Source organism: Oryctolagus cuniculus, chromosome 18 (genome assembly GCF_051225735.1).
Source record: "Oryctolagus cuniculus isolate XC-2025 breed Fujian yellow rabbit chromosome 18, ASM5122573v1, whole genome shotgun sequence".
Lineage (NCBI taxonomy): Eukaryota > Metazoa > Chordata > Mammalia > Lagomorpha > Leporidae > Oryctolagus > Oryctolagus cuniculus.
In genome coordinates, this window is record NC_142884.1 from 17,227,218 (window position 1) to 17,246,872 (window position 19,655).

At 64.4% G+C, this 19,655-nt stretch overlaps 2 protein-coding genes across 7 annotated transcripts in view; one reads left to right on the plus strand and one right to left on the minus strand.

Moving 5' to 3' along the window:
- Positions 1-2,919: 2,919 nt before the first annotated feature.
- On the plus strand, positions 2,920-14,927 carry CAPN12 (calpain 12). Its single transcript, XM_051847130.3, has 21 exons — positions 2,920-6,737; positions 6,952-7,021; positions 7,136-7,254; positions 7,416-7,549; positions 7,789-7,957; positions 8,748-8,822; positions 9,069-9,154; positions 9,222-9,296; positions 9,972-10,135; positions 10,227-10,459; positions 10,826-10,837; positions 10,978-11,186; positions 11,289-11,331; positions 11,699-11,758; positions 12,027-12,084; positions 12,188-12,258; positions 12,345-12,407; positions 12,760-12,838; positions 13,521-13,637; positions 13,708-13,766; positions 13,847-14,927. Exons 1-21 carry the CDS (start codon positions 6,501-6,503, stop codon positions 13,871-13,873), a joined length of 2,160 nt encoding a protein of 719 aa, XP_051703090.1. The 5' UTR covers positions 2,920-6,500; the 3' UTR covers positions 13,874-14,927.
- Positions 14,053-19,655, minus strand: part of ACTN4 (actinin alpha 4) — a 64,238-nt gene continuing 58,635 nt past the window's right edge. For 2 of the 6 annotated variants that reach the window (XM_089319219.1, XM_051847129.3), the window contains exons 13-22: positions 19,198-19,306; positions 18,969-19,109; positions 18,706-18,888; positions 18,486-18,620; positions 17,623-17,802; positions 16,896-17,042; positions 16,260-16,340; positions 15,919-15,984; positions 15,309-15,467; positions 14,053-15,228 (exon numbers count right to left, since the gene is read on the minus strand). In XM_089319219.1, coding sequence (XP_089175345.1) covers positions 15,070-15,228; positions 15,309-15,467; positions 15,919-15,984; positions 16,260-16,340; positions 16,896-17,042; positions 17,623-17,802; positions 18,486-18,620; positions 18,706-18,888; positions 18,969-19,109; positions 19,198-19,306 — 1,360 coding nt within the window. In that variant the 3' untranslated portion in view covers positions 14,053-15,069. The remainder of the gene's footprint in view (positions 15,229-15,308; positions 15,468-15,918; positions 15,985-16,259; positions 16,341-16,895; positions 17,043-17,622; positions 17,803-18,485; positions 18,621-18,705; positions 18,889-18,968; positions 19,110-19,197; positions 19,307-19,655) is intronic. The other 4 variants (XM_051847125.3, XM_051847126.3, XM_051847128.3 and 1 more) reach the window with 2 other exon arrangements.

Below are 19,655 nucleotides of genomic sequence, written 5' to 3' on the forward strand. Positions count from 1 at the left end.
CCACGAGTGCATGGCCTGTGTCTCATGGCCTGTGAGTGTCTCGCCGTGGGCAGGCGCCACCCGTGTCGCTGTTCCTGGAAGCCAAGGATGGTGTAATCCTGCTCGATTTTTAAGATTGATTTATTTGAAAGGCAGCGAGGGAGAGACACAGAGATCTATCTGCCGGTGCACCTCGCAAATGGCTGCAGTGGCCAGGGCTGGGCCAGGCTGAAGCCAGGAGCCAGGGACTCCTTCCAGGTCTCCATGTGGGTGCAGGGGCCCAAGTACTTGGGCCATCCTCCACTGCCTTCCCAGGCGCATTAGCAAGGAGCTGGATGGGAAGTGGAGCAGCCTGGCCTAGAGCTGGCGCCCACATAGGGTGACGGCTAACTGTGCCACAGTGCCTGCCCCCTCACGGTGAGAACAACCTGTCACTCAGCCTCCTTGACAGGCGGCAGGTTCCCTGTGGCACGTGGGTTCCGTGGCACTGCCACACCTGCACGTCTCCCAGGTCTCTGCATTTCGCTGGACAACGTTGAGACCCTGGGAATGTGGAGAGAGACTGGACGTCTGATGACATTAAGGATTTTTTTTTTTAGGTATGACTATTATTTGGGTTATGAAGAGGTTTTTATCAGGGTCAGTGCTGTGGCATAGCAGGTAAAGCCACTACCTGCGGTGCCAGCATCCCATATGGACGCCGCTTCAAGTCCTGGCTGTTGCACCTCCAATCCAGCTCTCTGCTATGGCCTGGGAAAGCAGTGGAGGATGGCCTGGGTCCTTGGGCCCCTGCACCTGCATGGGAGACCTGGAAGAAGCTCCTGGCTTTAGATCGGTGCAGCTCCAGCTACTGGAGCCATCTGGGGAATGAACTAGCAGATGAACGACCTCCATATCTATCTCTCTGTCTGTCTGTCTCTCTCTGCCTTTCAAATAAATAAATTTATCTTCTGGGCCCAGTTTGAGTCCCGGCTGCTCCACTTCTGATCCAGCTCCCTGCTAAAGCCTCTGGGAGAGCAGCGGAGGCTGGACCACCCACCCACAAAGAAGCTCATGGTCCTGGCTTCTGCCTGCCCAACCCCTGTGGTTGCAGGCATCTGGTGAGTGAACCGGCAGGTGAAGACTTCTCTCTCCGTCTCTCTGTGTAACTCTGTCTTTCAAATAAATAAATATTTTAAATTTTCATCTTTTATTTTTTTCATTACTTTTTACTTATTTATTTGAAAGGCCAAGTGTAGAGAAGGCTCATGACGCCACCATCCCCCTGTGTAAAGGGGGCTCCGTGCTCTGGGCGTGGCCTCTGGGATAGGCCCACCCCCACCCCTCCCAGGGTGAGTTGAGTGTTTTATACAGAAGCCACTGTGAGCACCAGGGCCGCCTGACACAGGCGAGGCTCTCAGAGCCCAGGACAGCCCACTGGGCTTGTTTCCTCCTGAGCTACGGGGCACGGAGGTGAGATCCACTGACCCCCTCACCCACCCTCCATCCCTCCTGTGGGTCAAGGTGAGTGTCCCCTGGGCAGTTTTTTTTTTCTTTTTTGACAGGCAGTTAGACAGTGAGAGAGAGAGAGAGAGAGACAGAGAGAAAGGTCTTCCTTTTTCCATTGGTTCACTCCCCAAGTGGCCGCTACGGCCAGCGTGTTACGGCCAGCACCCTGCGCTGATCTGAAGCCAGGAGCCAGGTGCTTCTCCTGGTCTCCCATGCGGGTGCAGGGCCCAAGCACTTGGGCCATCCTCCACTGCACACCCTGGCCACAGCAGAGAGCTGGCCTGGAAGAGGGGCAACCGGGACAGAATCTGGCGCCCCGACTGGGACTAGAACCCGGGGTGCCGGCGCTGCAGGTGGAGAATTAACCAAGTGAGCCACAGCGCCAGGTGGTTTTCTTTGGAATTAACGTTATGCATCAGTGCTCGTGGGCTTTAGGCTTCCATAGCAGGAGACAGAGACAGGTCTTCATCCACTGGTTCACTCCCCAGATGGCTGCAACAGCCAGGGCTGGCCTGCCGGGAGCCAGGAGCTCCATCGGGGTCTCCCACGTGGGTGCAGGGGCCCAAGCGCTTGAGCTGTCACCCGCTGTCCCCTGGGGTGTACGTCGTCAGGAAGCTGGAACCAGGAGCAAAGCCGGGACTCGAGCCCAGGCACTCTGAGGAGGGACCTCAGCAATACACTGCGTGGTACTGACGGCGGACGTGACGTCTGCGGCTTGTAAAATTGTGCCGGGGTGGGCTGGGGGAAGTGAAGCCCATCAGCTGTGAGTTAACATTAAAAAGAAATTACTGGGGCCAGTGCTGTGGCATAGCAGGTAAAGCCTTGGCCTGAAGTGCCAACATCCCATATGGGCGCCCGTTCGAGTCCCGGCTGCTCCACTTCTGATCCAGCTCTCTGCTGTGGCCTGGGAAAGCAGCAGAAGATGGCCCAAGCCCTTGGGCCCCTGCACCCACGTGGGAGATCCTGAAGAAGCTCCTGGCTCCTGGCTTCGGATCAGTCCAGCTGCAGCCGTTGTGGCCATTTGGAGAGTGAACCAGCAGATGGAAGACCTCTCTCTCTCTCCCTCTGCCTCTGCCTCTCTGTAACTCTGCCTTTCAAATAAATGAATATTAAAAAATAAATAAACATTTATTTGAAAGAGTTACAAAGAGAGGGTGAAAGAGAGATTGATCTTCCATCTGCTGGTTCACTCCCCAAATGGCCCCCAGGAGCCTGAAACTCCATCCAGCCGGGTCTTCCACACTGGTAGCAGGGGCCCAAGCACCTGGGCCATCGTCCTCTGCTTTCCCAGGCGCATTAGCAGGGAGCTGGGTTAGAAGTGCAGCGGGGGCCGGTGCTGTGGCGGAGCGGGTAAAGCCGCTGCTGGCCGTGCCAGCATCCCACGTGGGCACCGGTGTGAGACCCGGCTGCTCCATTTCTGACCCTGCTCCCTGCTGCTGTGGCCTGGGAAAGCAGAGGAAGATGGCCCAGGTGCTTGGGCCCCTGCACCCACGTGAGAGACCTGGAAGAAGCTCCTGGCTTTGGACCGGCCCAGCTCTGGCCATGGCGGCCATTTGGGGAGTGAGCCCTCTGTAAACGCTGCCTTTCAGATAAATAAATAAACCTTAAAGATGAAGCAGTTCGGGCTCAAACCGGCGTTCACGTGGGAGCCCAGTGTTGCAGACGGCAGCTTCCCCTGCTGTGCCGCAACCTTGGCCCTACTCATCTTGTTTTTTTTTTTTTTTTTTTTTTAATATTTAAACTTCACATTGTTTTCATTTTTATTTGATTTGATATACAGAGGGATGGATCCCTTCCATTTGCGGCTTCACTCCCTAAATGGCCACAGCAGCTAAGGCTGGGCCAGGCAGAAGTCAGGAGTCCGGCACGCCAGCCTGGTCTCCATGTGGGTGGCAGAGACCAAGTCCTTGAACTTGCCGGCCCTCAGGGTGCACCTTAGCGGGAAGCTGGGTCAGAGTGGAGCGGGGACCCAGACCCAGGGACTCTGCCATGGGCTGTGGGCGTCCCAAGCACGACTTAGCCGCTGTGCCAAACCCGCACCCTGCATCAAGATCTCGTAACTTCCTGATCTAGTGGGTATAATGTTTCTTCTTAGTTTGTTGTAGTTGTTGTTAAGGTGTTATTCATTTGAGAGGCAGAGAGAGATCTTCTATCCTCTGGTTCACTCCCCAAGTGGCTGAAACTGCAGGGCTGAGCTGATCCGAAACCAGGAGCTTCTTCCCGGTCTCCCACACAGGTGCAGGGGCCCAAGGACTTGGGCCATCTTCTGCTGCTTTCCCAGGCCACAGCAGAGAGCTGGATCGGAAATGGAACAGCCGGGACTATAACTGGCGCCCACATTCTGGGATGCCGGCACTGCGGGTGGAGGCTTAGCCCACTGTGCCACAGCGCCGGCCCCAGTATTTCACGTGGGCTGATCTGGCACGGTCCTGAGGTTGAGCTTATTGGCTGTTGATCCTGTGATTTGCTTATTCGTGTCTTTGGCCTGTTTTTCCCGTGGGCTGTTTATTTTCGGGAGCTCTTTATATATTGGAGATGCTCATCCCTTGAGAGGCAGTCTGCTCCTTAAGCCAGACCAATGGAATTCTGATCGCAGTTCTGTGGCTGGGAGAGCACAGGCCGCGCACCCTCATCTCTCGTGCCTCAGTTTCCCCTCTGTAGAGGGGGGGTCAGTGTCAGCCCCGCCTCTCGCAGCTCCGATGGGGCCACATCTGGGAGAGCTGAGAACAGTACTTGGTGTACAATAGCTCATGAGTTTTTTTTTTTTTTTTTTTTTTTTTTTAAGACTTATTTATTTGAAAGGCCAAGTTACAGAGACAGAGGGAGAGATCTTCTGTTCACCAGTTCACTCCCCAAATAGCCACAACTGCCAGGGCTGGGCCAGGCCAAAGCCAGGAGCCAGGAGCTTTTCCCAGGTCTCCCACACAGGTGCAGGGGCCCAAGCACTTGGGCCATCTTCTGTGCTTTCCCAGGCCATTAACAGGGAGATGGATCAGAAGTGAAGCAGCCAAGGGGCTGGCGCTGTGGCGTAGTGGGTAAGGCCACTGCCTGCAGTGCCAGCATCCCATATGGGCGCCAGTTCGAGTCCCAACTGCTCCACTTCCAATCCAGCTCTCTGCTGTGGCCTGGGAAAGCAGTAGAAGATGGACCAAGTGCTTGGGCCCCTACACCTGTGTGGGAGACCTGGAAGAAGCACCTGGCTCCTGGCTTCAGATTGGCACAGCTCTGGCTGTTGCAGCCATCTAGGGAGTGAGCCAGTGGAGGGAAGACCTCCTCAGCCCGCCCCACATGTCACTCTGCTTTTTAAACAGGTAAACAATCTTTTAAAATAAACGGGGGCGCTGGGCCTGCACCCCGCTGCCGTGTGCTCTGCTCCTGCGGCTGGGAAGGTGCGCCCGGGCCCCTGCTGCGGCACAGGGCGTGAGCATGCAGGGGACTCTTGCCTTACTGGGGGACGTGAGCGGGGCCCTGCAGCATGGTGGCCAGGGCGGGGGCAGCGAGGGTGACCAGGCCGTTTGCACAGGGTCTGGAGGCCGGTCCTTCCTGGTCACTTCTCTCCTGTGGTTGGTGGTACTTGGCGGGGAGGACTGTGACCGGGGGAGGTGATGGCATGGAGAACAGAGACGGCGGAGGTGAGCTTGGAAGTAACAAACAGCCCAGAGCCAGAGGAGGCCACACAGCCCCCCTCCCCATTCCCTGGCCACACCCACAGTTGACTTGTTTCTCACCGCAGCCTTCCTCTGCTGTGGCAATGAGGAACCGGGCTCAGCCAGGTTGAGTGACTTGTCCAAGGACACACGGGGGTTAAGTGGCAGGGCTGGGATTCGAACCCAGGTCTCCGGCCCCTCCCCCTGGCAGACACCTCTCAAGGAAAGTGCAGCCCAAGTCTTGGACAGAAGCTAAGAGGCCTGAGGGGCGCCTGAGTGCCACGGCGGCGGCCGGGCCCTACCTGGCCGCGGACAGCTGCTGGCCTCTGGCCAGTTTCTCCAACAGCTCCAGCCGCCCGCTGCAGTCACAGGAGGCCCCGGCTCCCCACCTAGGACGCAGGGTGTGCAGGCCATGGCGGGGGGAGGGGGGCGAAGAGGAACAGAGAGGAGGGGGCTAGTGAGGAGGAGACAGGAGGGGCGAGGCGGAGGGCTGAGGGAGGGGCCAGCGAGCCGCCTGTGACACCAGCACCCCAGCTCAGAGGCCCGGCTGCTCCACTTCTCTAGCGCCCTGCTGCTGCACCTGGGAAGGCAGCAGACGGCCCAGGCGCGTGGGCCCCGGCACCCGCGTGGGAGACCTGGGTGGAGTTCCAGGCTCCTGGCTTCTGCCTGGCCCACAGTCATTGCGGCCATCTGGGGAGTGAACCAGTGGATGGAAGACCTCTCTCTCTCTCTCTGTTGGTTCACTCCCCAAAGGGCCACAATGGTCAGAGCTGTGCTAATCCGAAGCCAGGAGCCAGGAGCTTCTTCTGGGTCTCCCACATGGGTGCAAGGACTTGGGCCATCTTCTACTGCTTTCCCAGGCACAGCAGAGAGCTGGATTGGAAGTGGAGCAGCCAGGACTCGAACTGGCGCCCATATGGGATGCCGGCAGTGGCTTTACTCGCTACGCCACAGTGCTGACCCCTCAAATCAATCAGTCTTGAAAAGGCTAGAGAGGGAGACTGGGTGAGGCAGGGGTGGAGGGAGACGCAGGCAGCGTGCTCCCCCCAGTCCTTGGTGAGCAGGCAGACACACCCCCACGGTGACCTCCTTCTTGGCACTTCCGCAGCGCACCCGGTCCTCCCTCTGCTCTGCCCACATTCCCGCCTGCTGCTGGCCAAGCCTATTAAGCTGCTCCCCTGGCCACAACTGAGGGCCCCACGCCCGGGGAGGGAAACAGAGGAGGCGTCCCTGCTCTCTGGCTCTGCTAACCATCAATTAATATTAACGAGGGCGGGCTCCTCTGGCCTAAGGACCCCCCAGCGGGGCCTGGATGGTGCGGAGGCCCCGCCCCCGTGACTCAGGCGGTTAAAGGGCCGGGGGCCAGCCCGGGAGCCCAGCGTCCAGATGGCGTGCGGCAGCGGGAGGGTCACCATCCGGCTGGTGGACGACGAGGCGGAGCCCGGGGCTCAGGGCCCGCAGCTCTTTCGGGGCCAGGACTATGAGGCGATTCGGGCAGCCTGCTTGGAGTCGGAGGTCCTGTTCCGCGACCCCCACTTCCCTGCTGGCCCTGACGCCCTCGGCTATGACCTGCTGGGACCAGACTCGGAGAAGGCCAAAGGGGTGGAATGGAAGAGGCCCCATGTAAAGTGTGGCTGGGGGCTGGGGCCTGGACCCTGGGGTCAGGGGAGGAAGGGCTGGGAGGTTTGGGGGGGCTGCCTTTCTGTGGCCGGAGACCCCATCACCTGGAGTGGAGTGTGGGGGAGGGGGACCCAGGCCTCTGACCTCCCACCTCCCACCTCCCACGGCCCCTCCCTCCTCCTCCTCCTCCCCCTCCCTCTCTCCTCCCCTCCCCCAGGAGTTCTGTGCGGAGCCTCGGTTCATCTGTGAGGACATGAGCCGGACAGACGTGTGCCAGGGGCGCCTCGGTGAGCCCCCAGCGCCCCTGCTGCCGCTGGGTGTGGCGAGCATCTGCTGGGCCGTGGACAACTCCATGCCCTGTCTCCCTTCTCGCCCCCCCTCACCCCTGCTTGCTTCCCCAGGGAACTGCTGGCTCCTGGCGGCGGCCGCCTCCCTGACCCTGTACCCGCGGCTCCTGTGCAGGGTGGTGCCCCCTGGCCAGGGCTTTGGAGACGGCTATGCGGGGGTCTTCCACTTCCAGGTAGAGCTCGTGCTTCGGTTTCCCCGCACAGCCCTGGCATGTGGGGCTTCCTGGTTGACTGGCCCCTGGGTGCAGCAGTGGGGCGGGGCAGAGGTCAGAGGTCGGGGCCCAGGCCGGGTGGAGGTGGAAGGTGGGCCGGGCCCTGCTGCTTCTCCCTCCAGCTCTGGCAGTTCGGCCGCTGGGTGGACGTCGTGGTGGACGACAGACTGCCCGTGCGCGAGGGGAAGCTGATGTTTGTGCGCTCGGATCAGCGGAACGAGTTCTGGGCCCCGCTCCTGGAGAAGGCCTACGCCAAGTGAGGGCCCCAGCCTCGGGGCACCCCACGCCAGGCCCCGCCCCCCAGCCGGCGCTCGCTGGAATCCCAGGGGCCCCCGCCAAGCCCCCCTGAAGGGGTCACCCTCAGAGCACACTCCTCCCGGAGGCTCGGGGTTTCAGATGTGGTGTCGGGGCCCCCCGGGACCCCAGCCCTGCTCCCCAGGACCCCAGCCTGGCTTCCCAGGGCTGGCAGCTGGGCTCACCCGCCCCACTCCGCAGGATCCACGGCTCCTACGAGGTGATGCGCGGCGGCCACATGAACGAGGCCTTTGTGGACTTCACGGGCGGCGTGGGCGAGGTGCTCTACCTGCGCCACGGCGCGCCCGGCCTCTTCTCCCTCCTGCGCCGCGCCCTGGCCAAGGAGTCCCTGGTGGGCGCCACGGCCCTGGTGAGCCTCGGGGCTGCCGCGTGGGGACCCGGGGTGGGCGGCTGGCGGTCCAGCTGCAGCCAGTGAGGGCCCCGTGTGCTCCCGAGCTCCCGCGCACCGGTCCCAGTGCTCAGGGGTTTCTCCCTCCCTGGTCCGGGCCAGCTCCACGCGCGGGCAAGCTTCTCCCCCCGCCCCACCCCAGGGCACAAAAAGGGGCCGAGGCTGCAGGCACCTGCCGCCGCCATGACTTAAACTGACAACACGAGGGCCTCTTCTTTTAAAGATTTGCAAGGGAGGGAGACAGAGAGATCAGTCTTCCTCAGGCTCACTCCCCAAATGCCCACAACAGCCAGGTCTGGGCCAGGCCGGAGCCGGGAGCCAGGCGCTCCATCCGGGTCTCCCACGTGGGGGGGGGGGGGTGCAGGGAGCTGGATGGGAAGTGGAGCAGCCGGGAGTCAGAGCAGCAGCAGGGTCCCCGGGCCGATTCCCGTGGGCTCGGCTTGGCCCCGTGTTCTCCGCGACCGGTCCCAGCCACTGGGATGGCCTCAGCACCCGCTCAGCTGGTCACGTGTCCTCTGCTCATCCCTGGCTCTGCCCCTCCCCATCTCCCCGGGTTCTGGATCTTTCTGTGTCTCTCCATCTCACTCTGCCTCATCTCCAGCTCCCACCCGCTTCCCTCTCCCGCCTCCTCCCTGCCAACCCTGACAAGGTCTCCCAGCCCAGTGCTCGGGCTGACTCTTGCTTTGGGGACAGAGAGGGACAGCAGCCCTCCTATCTCCCACCCGGCCTCACTGTCCCGTCTCCTGCCCAGAGTGACCGGGGCGAGTACCGCACAGAAGACGGGCTGGTGAGGGGACACGCGTACTCGGTCACGGGCACACACAAGGTGAGCTGCCTCCCCTGGGGGCCGGCGAGGGGCTGGGCATTGCCCCCCGCTGGCCATGCTGCCCACTCTGCCACTGACCATGCCACCTCCCACTGTCCATGCCGCCCCCCACTGTCCATGCTGCCCCTCCCCCACTGTCCATGCCGCCCCTCCCCCACTGTCCATGCCGCCCCCACTGTCCATGCCGCCCCCACTGTCCATGCTGCCCCCACACTGACCTTGCTGCCCACTCTGTGCCGCCCTCAGCTGTTCCTGGGCTTCACCAAGGTGCGGCTGCTGCGGCTGCGGAACCCCTGGGGCCGCGTGGAGTGGACCGGGGCCTGGAGCGACAGGTGGGCTGGGCCGGGGGGGGGGTAGGGGCTCGGCTCTGCCGCCCCTCTCACACCCCGGTGTCTGCAGCTGCCCCCGCTGGGACTCCCTCCCCGCCGAGTGGCGAGACGCCCTGCTGGTGCAGAAGGAGGACGGCGAGTTCTGGTGCGTTCTGGCGGGGCTGCCCCCTGGTGGCGGCGGGGCCAGGTTGCGGATCGGGAGTCGGGGCAGAGTTGGTAGTCATATTAGGAGAGCATGTGAGGACTTTACGAGGTTCGCGGAAAATGGAACGCAAAGTTTATTTTGGTGCAAAAAAAAAATGTGAAATGTACGCGTCTTCACACAGCTCATGAAAAATATAAGTGGTGAGAAATCTATGCATGGATCTCAAACTTTTTTGTGCCAAAACAAACTTGCTCGGTCCATCTCTCCGGGAGCCTCCTGCGGGACCCTGGGTTGGGAGCTGAGCGGGGACGGGCGCACTCGGGGCAGTGGAGGCTGGCTCGGGGCGGGCGGGGGTTCCCTGAGTTTGGCAGGACCGAGGGCCGCTCCGGCTCGCTGATAACTGCAGCACGGGGGCCTTGTGCAGTGGCCTTCAGCCCTCGGACGCCCCCTCTCGGGGAGCGTGTGGGTCTTGGCGCTTTGTGGGCACGTGGAGGACTTGGAGAGGTTCGGGGGGCCGGAGGGCTCAGTGATTCTGGAAGCTGAAGGCTGCTTGGCAGTATTCAGAGAAGTTGGGGGCCCTGTGAGCTGGGGAGCTGTGAGCCGGGGGGGGGGGGCTGTCTGAGCTGTGAGCCGGGGCCGTGCGAGCCGGGGGTCGTTTGCGCGCCCACCATGCAGGATGGAGCTGCAGGACTTCCTCCACCATTTCAACACCGTCCAGATCTGCTCGCTGAGCCCCGAGGTGCTGGGCCCCAGCCCGGCGGGGGGCGCCTGGCACGTCAACACCTTCCAGGGCCGCTGGGTGCGCGGCTTCAACTCCGGCGGGAGCCAGCCCAGCGCCGGTGCGGCCCCCGGGGACCTGGGAGGCGCGCGGGGAGCTGGGCGCTGCGGCAGGCGCGGCGACCCCGTCTCCTCCTCCCCCCCCTCCATCAGAAACCTTCTGGACCAACCCCCAGTTCCGGCTGACGCTGCTGGAGCCGGATGAAGAGGACGACGACGATGAAGAGGGGCCCTGGGGGGGCTGGGGGGCAGCGGGGGCGGGGGGTCCCGCGCGGGGCGGCCGCACCCCCAAGTGCACGGTTCTGCTGTCGCTCATCCAGCGCAACCGCCGGTGCCTGAGGGCCAAGGGCCTCACCTACCTCACCGTGGGCTTCCACGTGTTCCAGGTGCCCAGGAGGGGCGGCAGGGGTCGATCAGAGGGCGTGGGAGGAGCCTCAGGGAAAAGGTGGGGGCCGGGGACCCCGAGGTTGGCGTCAGACACAGGCGGGGGCCAAAGGGGCCAGGGGAGGGAGGGCTGGAGAGGAGTCAGGGGCAGGGTTCTGGCTCTGGTCGTCCAACGGGACGAAGAGGGAGGGGCCTGAGGCATGGATGGCAGGGAGGGGCCCTGAGTAGTGGCCAGATCCCCGCCCCCACCTGCCTGACTCCGCCCCCTCGTTCTTGGTCCCCGCCCCCACCTGCCTGACTCCGCCCCCTCGTTCTTGGTCCCCGCCCCCACCTGCCTGACTCCGCCCCCTCGCTCTTGGTCCTGGCAGATTCCAGAGGAGGTGGGTCTCAGATGGGGCCCCGCCCCCAGGGCTGGAGGGCGCCGGGCAGGTCAGGCCGGGGGCCCGGAGGTGCGCAGGGATGGAGGGTGGCGGGCGGGGAGCCCGGCCGTCGTGGTCACGCCGCCCCCGACCGACCCCAGCTGCTGGGCCTCTGGGACACCCCGCGCAGCCGCGCCCTCCTGCCCCGGCTGCTGCGCGCCGACCGCTCCGTGTTCTGTGCCCGCCGGGACGTGAGCCGCCGCTGCCGCCTGCGCCCCGGCCACTACCTGGTGGTGCCCAGCGCCGCCCAGGCCGGCGACGAGGCCGACTTCACGCTGCGCATCTTCTCCGAGCGCCACCACACGGCCCTGTGAGCCCCGCCCCGGGATCCCCAGCCCCAGGTGGAGGAGCCCAGCGGCCCTGCCCCGCCCCGGCCTGCCCCCTCCCCAACCGCCCCTCCGAATTTTTGCAGGGAGGTTGATGACGTCATCAGCGCTGACCTGGAGGCCCTCATGGTGAGAGGCTGCTCTGGAGGGCACATGGGGTGGGGGTGTGTGTCTAAAGATGTATTTACTTATTAGAGTCTGGAATCGCCCACCTGCTGTTCAGTCCCCAGAGGGCAGCATGGTCAGGGCGGGGCCAGCCCAAGACCAGGAGCTTCCTCCAGGTCTCCCATGTGGGTGGCTGGGGCCCAAGCATTTGGGCCACCTTTTGCTTTCCCAGGCCTTAGCAGGGAGCTGGATTGGAAGCGGAGCAGCCGGGACATGAACCGGCACCCATATAGGATTCTGGCATTGCAGGCGGCGGCTTTACCCGTTACACCACAGTGCCAGCCCCAAGAAGCGGGTTCGTGGCCAGAACTAAACTCCTTGCACCCCACAGGTCCCCTATGTGCCCATGGCACCAGAGTTGGAGCTGCTGTTCCAGGAGCTGGCGGGGGAGGTAGGGCAGGGGCAGCGCTCACCGGGGGCCGCCCCTCCTGGAGTCATCCTCACCCCCCCCCCCCAACACTAGACCCTCTTTTGGGAAACCTCAGCTCTTCCCTGCCCCAGGGCCTTTGCTGAGTCTGTCCCCGCCCACTTCCTCCCCAACCCTCCTGTGCCCCTCTGTGGGCGGGGCCAGCCCAGCCTGAGCAGTCGGCCTCTGTGGCTGCTGTTCCAGCACTTCCCCGGGGCAGCGCCCGGCCTCACTGCCGCTGTTTCCGGAGTAGGATGAAGAGCTGAGCGCCCCCCAGCTGCAGACCTTACTCAGCATCGCCCTGGAGCCCGGTGAGGGGGAAGGGGCCCCGCCCTGGTGGGGGCTGGAGCGGGCCAAGCGCCCCTCCTGCTCCGTGGCCGCAGGCTCCCTGTGCACTGTCCTCTTCCTCCGTAGCCAGAGCTCACAGCGGGGTCCCCAGAGAGATCGGGGTCAGGACATGCGAGCAGCTGCTGCAGTGTTTTGGGGTACACGGGCAGGGCCTGGGAAGGGGCATGTGGGGGGTCTCCTCCCCTGCGAGGACACTGCCTTTAATCAGATGCCTCCTCCCCAGCACGGGCACAGCCTGGCTCTGCACCACTTCCAGCAACTCTGGGGCCACCTGCTGGTGTGGCAGGTGAGGTGTGGACAGAGCCGGGCAGGCACGGGGGCCCCAGGAACAAGGGGGGGACGGGACCACCCCCAGGTGACTTGGAGTGCTGTCGGGGGTCTGACTGAGCGACCTCAGGGGGGGCCTGTGCCTGCCTGCAGCTGGGCGGCTGCAGATCCCCGGCAGGAAGCGCTCAGAGCCCCTCCATACTCAGCCAGTGTTCATTGAGCCCTTGCCCGTATTACAGACTGGCAAACGGAGTGGCTATGCCGTGTATCTCAGGCCCACAGCCGGGATGGGAAGGCGGCTGTCCGGCCTCAGAGGCCCCCTTTCCAGGCAGTTGGGGGTTGGGGGAGCTGACTGCTGTCTCCTGGTCCAGGCCACGTTTGACAAGTTCGACGAGGACGCCTCCGGGACCATGAACTCCTATGAGCTGAGGCTGGCGCTGAACGCCGCAGGTGCGGATGGGGTCCTGGGGGGCTGTGGGGAGGGAGGGGGCCTGTCCCCCCACGTGCCCTCCGTCAGCTCGGACTCCCGGCTAGGACTGTGGTGGCCACAGACGAGGCCAAGCTGTGGGGGAGGAGAGGGGTATTCCAGGGAGTGGACGATTAGGAGCTGCTATGTGCCCCCGGGGTACCATGGTGGAATGTTCTGGATTCCTGTGAGCTGGGGCTGGAATCCTATACTGACTTGCCCTGGGCCTTGATCTGTCTCTGACAGGGCTGGAGGACCTAGCAAAAGCCACAAGAGGGCCCCAGAGCCCACCTGGCCAGGGTCGGGTTCTCTCGGTGCTGGGCCCAGCAGCCCAGTGCACATGGGCAAAGGCTGGAGGGAGACAGGCGGCAGGCCCTGGAGCCGGGCACTCGGTAGCTGCGTCAGAGGAGGGCGGGCCCGGCCTGGGCTGACCTGGGCTTCGAGGCAGCTCGTGCAGTGGCCTTGGGGCTACAGCTCTGGACACGGCGGGCAGAAGGTGGGAACCAGGGCGTCTGGAAAAGCTGAGGTCCCACAGACACGGCCTCTGCTGGGCAGACTGCCCGCGATCCAGACGGACGCCTGGGCCGGGAGCGTGGCCTGGCAGCCCTGCCCCACGCGGCTCCCGGGGCCTGGGTGGGGGTGCGACGCTGAGGTGCCTCCCCCTAGGCTTCCACCTGAACAACCAGCTGACCCAGGCCCTCACCAGCCGCTACCGGGACAGCCGGCTGCGTGTGGACTTCGAGCGCTTCGTGTCCTGCGTGGCCCAGCTCACCTGCGTCTTTCGTGAGTGCCACGGAGCCGGGGGGGGGGGCGCTGGGGGAGGTGGGCGCTCACCCGGTCCCTCTCTGCACAGGTCACTGCAGCCAGCACCTGGATGGGGGTGAGGGGGTCGTCTGCCTGACCCGCAGACAGGTGAGTGTGGGCTGGGTGGACAGGGTGGCTCAGGTGCGCCCCAGGAGGCCCCCATTGGAGCCCCGTCTTCTCTCCCCCAGTGGCTGGAGGTGGCCACCTTCTCCTAGGATCTCCGCACCTGCTGTGGAGCGAGACCACCCGCCCCCACCCCTGCACCTCGGATCTGCGCTCCCCTCACCGGGAAACGGGCCCGGGGCCCCCAGCTGCACCCTCTCACGGTCACTCACGGAGTGGGGCTCTCGGGCAAGGCGCGGGCACAGCCACAGCACAGAGGACACTGCAGGAATCCTTATTAAAAATAGGACACGTTTATTATCTTGTCCCCAGGAGGGTGGTTTATCCAGAAACCAAGAAGAAAAATAACCAATCAGAATAAACTCAAAAAAATAAAGTGGGGGGAACAAAACCATCAACTACCAGGCAGCCAGGCCGGCAGCCCACCTGTGCCTCGGGAGGGTCCCCAAGGACCCGGGCCCGGCGGCCGACAGAATCGGGGGGTGGGGGGAGCCATCAGCTATGTCTTCATTACGAGCGCGAGAGAGGCGGCAGAGATACGCTGCTAGGTGAATATATATTTATATAATAAATCCGTAAGTTAATAAAGTAAATAGTAATTCTCTGAAGGTTTTTTTAGAGGTTTTTTTTTTGGTCTTTTCTGTTTTTTTTTTTTTTTTTTTTTTTTTTTTTTTGTAAATTTTTAGATTTTGTAGGTCTGTTGGGTTTTTGTTGTGTTTTTTGGTCCTTAGAAAATCTGAGCCGTGAGTCCAGACAAAGCAAGGCCAGGGTTGGTGCAGAGCGAGCCCGGCGTCCCCACCGGCGGCTCTGGCAGGGGGGCTGGAGCCCCTCTTCTCCTGGCAACTGTGAGTCAGGGGAGGGGAGGAGAGAAGGGAGCTGGGGGGCCCGGGGCCCTGGTCCCATCGAGTAGTGTGGCGCCCTCTGCGGGCAGCTCCGGGACAAGGCACGTGGGGCTCTGGCCCCGGTGCGGAGGGGCGGGCGGGGGGCCCTGCTGCCCTCTCCACGTGGGTTAGAAAGCACACCAGCACATGACACGTACTTCCCAGAGCACAGGTGCTGGCCCCGAGAGTCGCCCTCGTCCCACCCTGGTGGGCAGGGAGGCCCCTTCCGGCCAACCCAGAGAGAGAGAGGAGAGCCTGCCCCAGCCCCTCCCTGCCCACCCCCACCCCCCAAAAGGACTGACAGAGAGTGCTTTGCATAGATACAGAGTCAGAGGAGCGGGAGGGGGCTCCCCAGCCCCTCCTGGAGGCGTGAGGAGGGGTTCATCCGGGTCTCTCTGCAGGGGACCTCACAGGTCGCTCTCGCCGTACAGGGCTGTGGAGAAGGACTTGTAGTCGAGGGCGCCGGGCACGGCGTCGGGGCCCTGGTAGGGCGCCATGCGGGCGATGCAGTACTCGGCCTGGTCGGGGGGCAGCTCCCTCCGCAGCTCCTCGGCGGTGATGTAGTTCTAGGCGGGCAGGATGGGAGTCTGAGCCAGCCCAGCCCCGCGCCCACCCGGCCCTTCCCGGCCAGGGCTGGCTGGCTCACCTTGTCCCCGGCCAGGACCTTGAAGGAGGCGATGACCTGGTCGGCCGTGTCCGTGTCCGTGGTCTCCCTGGACATGAAGTCGATGAAGGCTTGGAAGGTCACGAGGCCGCTGTGGTTGGGGTCAACCACGCTCATGATGCGGTTGAACTCGGCGTCGCCCTGTGCAGGGGGCGGGGGAGGGCAGGGGGCAGTGAGCGGGGCCGGCCAGGGCAGCCAGGCCCGGACCGGCGCACGCGCACCGCCCCCTCGCGGCAGCCGGCCTCCAAGCGCCGGGCCGAGCAGGGTCCCTCTGCATGGGAGTGGGGAGTCGGGGTCTACTGCCCCTCGGCCCCAGGCTCACGAGTCAGCCCTGGAGGGTGGGGAAGAGAGAAAGAGAGAAAGAGACAGAGACGGGAGAGCGCCCCTCTCTCTGGAGACCTCTAGGGAAGGGGGCTTGGGAGTCGTCGGAGGGACCCCAGGCCGGCAGGTGCAGCGGAGGAGGAGAGGAGGAGACAAGGCCAAGCTGCTCCGGCGGAGGAGTGTCCCCGAGGACGGGAGGCAGTGAGGGCGGGAGGAGGCGAGGAGGAGGCGGGGGTTGGAGCAGTGGCTGGGGGAGGCAGAGGCCGCATACCAGGCTGTATCCTGTGGAGATAAGCAGAGCCCTGAAGTCATCGGAGTCCATGCTGCCTGTCTGCTTCTGCTCCCAGGACGCAGGCATAGCAGAGGAGGCCAGGCCCAGAGCAGGCAAGAGAGGCCGCCCCATGTGCACAGCGGGGAGACAGGAGGCCCCGAGAGACCAGGTAAGGGGGGGAGGTGTCCAGAGAGACACGAGGGCAGGGAGGAGGCAAGAGAGCCGGGAGATGGCACACACGATGGTAGGGGTGGAACGGGGAGAGGGAGGGGCAGGACAGAGAGAAGGAGAGAGAGAGAAGAGCAGTTAATGCCACAGTCCGTGGGCCCGGGTGCGCGTACCTGCCGGTCGTTCTCCACGTCGTAGCCCAGGCTGATGAGGCAGGCCTTGAACTCCTCAGGCCCCAGCGCCCCACCATGGTCCTGCCGGGGTGCGGGTGGACGGACAGACGGATGCGGGAGAGGGGCCGGGGCCACGTGCGGACCCCAGGGCAGGGGACACGCGGGGAGGGAAACACAGAGTTAGAGACGACGCAGACAGGGTGACGGCCAGGGACTGGTGGGGCAGAGGCAGTGGTGTGAAACTGAGGACCAAATCCCAGCACTGCGGGCCGTGAGGGGAAGCGCTCCTGTCCCAGGCTCCAGGGTGGGGGCGGGGACGGGAGCACCTGGCTGCCGCTCCCACCCACAGCAGGTGGCCTGGGTGCTGGGGGAATGGGGCACTGGAGGCCCTGATGCGGCTGCCAGGCCAAGGCTGAACTGCAAAGGCACCATGTGGGGGTCAGCTTGGCGGACAGGTGCGGGGCTGTGAGGACATAGCCTCAGGGGCAGGGGGCAGGACACCCCCAGCTCCCCACATCTCCTCCTGTGCACCCCACCCCAGCGGCAGGCCCCTGCCTGCCTGTGTGCAGAGCTGACAGAGGTGCAGACAGAGGGACGAGAGGGGAGGGAGACGGCAAGGTGCGCGGAGCGGCTCACCTTGTCGAAGTGGTTGAAGGAGGCCCGGAACTCCTGCATCTGCTCCTGGCTGATGCCCTTGGCGTCGCGGGTGAGGATCTGGTTCTCCACCTCGTTGATGGTGCGGGCGATGGTGGTGAGCAGCTGCTCCCAGCCCACGCGGATGTGCTGGGGGAGGGGAGAGGGCATGACATCCGGGGCGCGGGCCGAGGGCGGCTGCAACTGGGGGCTCCTTCTCGGGCGCCTGGTGCACCTCATCTTCACCCAGGGACGAGGCGCCAGCTCCGACAGAGGAGCAAGGGCCCGAGACACGCGTGCCAGGAGCCACAGGGGCAAGTCCAGAGGCCCCGCGTGGGTGTTTAACACTGGCTCTCTGGAGGAGAACGGGGAACCCCACTCCAGGGTTGACGTGTGTGGGCGGCGCAGTGGACATGGGCTCCACCATGGAGCCCCCTGCCCCTGGGGCTATGTCCTCACAGCCCCAGGGAGGCCCCGGGTGGGTGTTTAACACTGGCTCTCTGGAGGAGAGCGGGGAACCCCACTCCAGGGTTGATGTGTGTGGGCGGCGCAATGGACATGTGCTCCCCGTGGGTGGTCCCAAGCTCTGCCCAAGGCAGTGGCCGCCCCTCCAGGTCCCCTCGTGAGCCTGGCGTCCTCATGGGGGGGGCAGTGCTAGGGTGACTGAGGCTGCCAGGCTAACCCCAGTCCGTCCCCTCTGGACGGAGCAGCAGGCCGCGCCGCCCCGTACCTCCATGGTGTAGTTGGTGTGCTTGTTGTCGAAGATGAGCGCCTCCTGGATGAGCTGGTGCTGCTGCTCCAGCAGGTCCAGGTTGGGCTTGTAGTCCACGATGCTGCGCTCGTACTGCTTCAGGTGGCTCAGCTGGTCCTCCAGGGTGCCGTGCATCTCGATGGAGATGCGCCCGATCTCCTGCAGCGAGGCCCGCACCGCCGGGCTGAGGCCGGGCCCGCGGCCAGCGCCGGCCCCCCAGCCCCCCGCCCTGGAAGGGGCTGCTGGAGGCTGCAAAAGCAGTTGTACCGGGGGCTCATGCCCCTCCCAGCGCCCTGACCGGGCTGTGCGGCCAGGACAGTGACAGCCCAGACTGCAGGTGTGGAAACTGAGGCACCAGGAGGCCAATTCACCGCAGTAAGAGGTGGAGTCTGACTCTGACCCAGGCCTGGCTGACTTCAGGACCTGTGGCTCCTGTCCATGGGCACCCCACTCCCTGGGCTCTCCCAGCCCCCGACACTGTGGAGCTGGTGTGGACCCACAAGGTGAGCGGCCTGGCCCAGCCCGCTGAGCGTCTGCTCGGTCTCTCACCGTCAGCCCGGTGCTGGCACACAGGGAGTGGCGGCTGGAGCTGCTCAACAGTGAGACAGGCCCTCCCAGGCCTGGGCACGGCGAGCGGGCTCAGGCGGCCACACGGCCGTGCCCAGAGAGCGAGGTGCAGACCGTGCTTGCCGAAGGCACTGTCGGCCCCACTTCAGAGATGACGACCCTCAGAGCCGGGCCTGACTCGCGCTGTTTATCTCTGGGGGCACCGCTGACCCCCTGGTCCACCCAGTCGCTGGCGCTCCCCGGGGCCGCCCCGCCCTGCCCCGCCCCGCGCTCACCTCCATCTTGGTCTGGATCCAGGGCCCCACGACGTTGGCCTGGCTGGCGAACTGGCGGCGCAGGTGCTCATTGGACTGCTGCTTGCTCTGCTCCTCCAGGAGCGCGTGGTCCCGCTTCGGCACCAGCTGCTGCACCTGGGCGGGCGGGCACGCGCGGAAGGGTCAGGCGGCCCCTCGCCTGGCCGGCCCGGCCCAGGGCCCCGGCGCGGGGGCAGCCCACCTTCTCCCACTTGGAGTTGATGATCTGCGGGGTGACGGTGGTGTAGGGGTTGCTGCCCGACAGCTTGATGTGGTTGCTCTCGGCGATCCTCTGGGCCTCCTTGTGGATGGCCAGGATAGCCTCTCGCTCCCTGTCGGCATCCGGCAGGGTGGACTTGAACTGGTCGTGGGCGGAGATGAGGCCCTGGGGGGAGAGCGGGAGTGAGGGGCAGCCCAGCCCCCGAGGCGCCCCCGGGGGGCGGGGCGGGGCGAGGCGGGGCGGACCTCGATCTCCTCGATGGTGTGGACAATGAACATGTCCTGAAGGTCCTCCATGGCGCTCTCCATCCAGTTGTTGAAGGGAGCGGCCCGCTTGGCGTACTCCAGGTGCAGCTGGTCGATGGTCTCCAGCTGCTTCTCCGTTTTCTGGTTGTGGAGGGGCGACAGGGACGGCAGGTCAGCCAAGAGCCTGTCCCCCTGCGGGGGTGTCGGGGCCCCATGCCGCCCTCCTCACCTCCAGGGCCTCCCTGCGGCTGTGGGTCAGGGAGCCCAGGGCGTCCCACTGGTCGCAGATCTTCTGGCACCGGGTGTTGACGTTGTGGGAGTCGTAGTAATCCAGCTCGCTGTGGTGGGCACACGGCACTGAGACCCGGCGGGGCCAGCGGGCGAGAGCTGGGCCCCAGTCCCAGGGCTCCCAGGTGGCACAGGGTGGGAGGAAGGGGGGTGGGGAACACAGGGGCAGGGGCCTCCTTCTTCACACTCATTCATTCATTCATTCACCGTGCTGCCTATGGGCTGGCTGGGGAAGGGAGGAGAGGGGTCGGATCCCCAGACTGAAGTCTTCAACCAGGCTGGGCCCCGCTGCTCCCTTAAAGAACCCAGCAGCAGAGTGCAGTGGCTTGGGGTCTGTGGGTTTTTCACTCATGTGAACCTGACAGTCCCAACTCTGGAAGCTCAGTTTTCTCATCTGGG

Excerpts from the sequence above, each read along its gene's own strand:
- CAPN12 (XM_051847130.3), top strand. The coding sequence starts at position 6,501 with ATGGCGTGCGGCAGCGGGAGGGTCACCATCCGGCTGGTGGACGACGAG. Across the intron at positions 13,638-13,707 it reads CCAGCTCACCTGCGTCTTTC|GTCACTGCAGCCAGCACCTG; the intron begins GTGAGTGCCACG and ends CTCTCTGCACAG. Across the intron at positions 13,767-13,846 it reads TCTGCCTGACCCGCAGACAG|TGGCTGGAGGTGGCCACCTT; the intron begins GTGAGTGTGGGC and ends TCTCTCCCCCAG.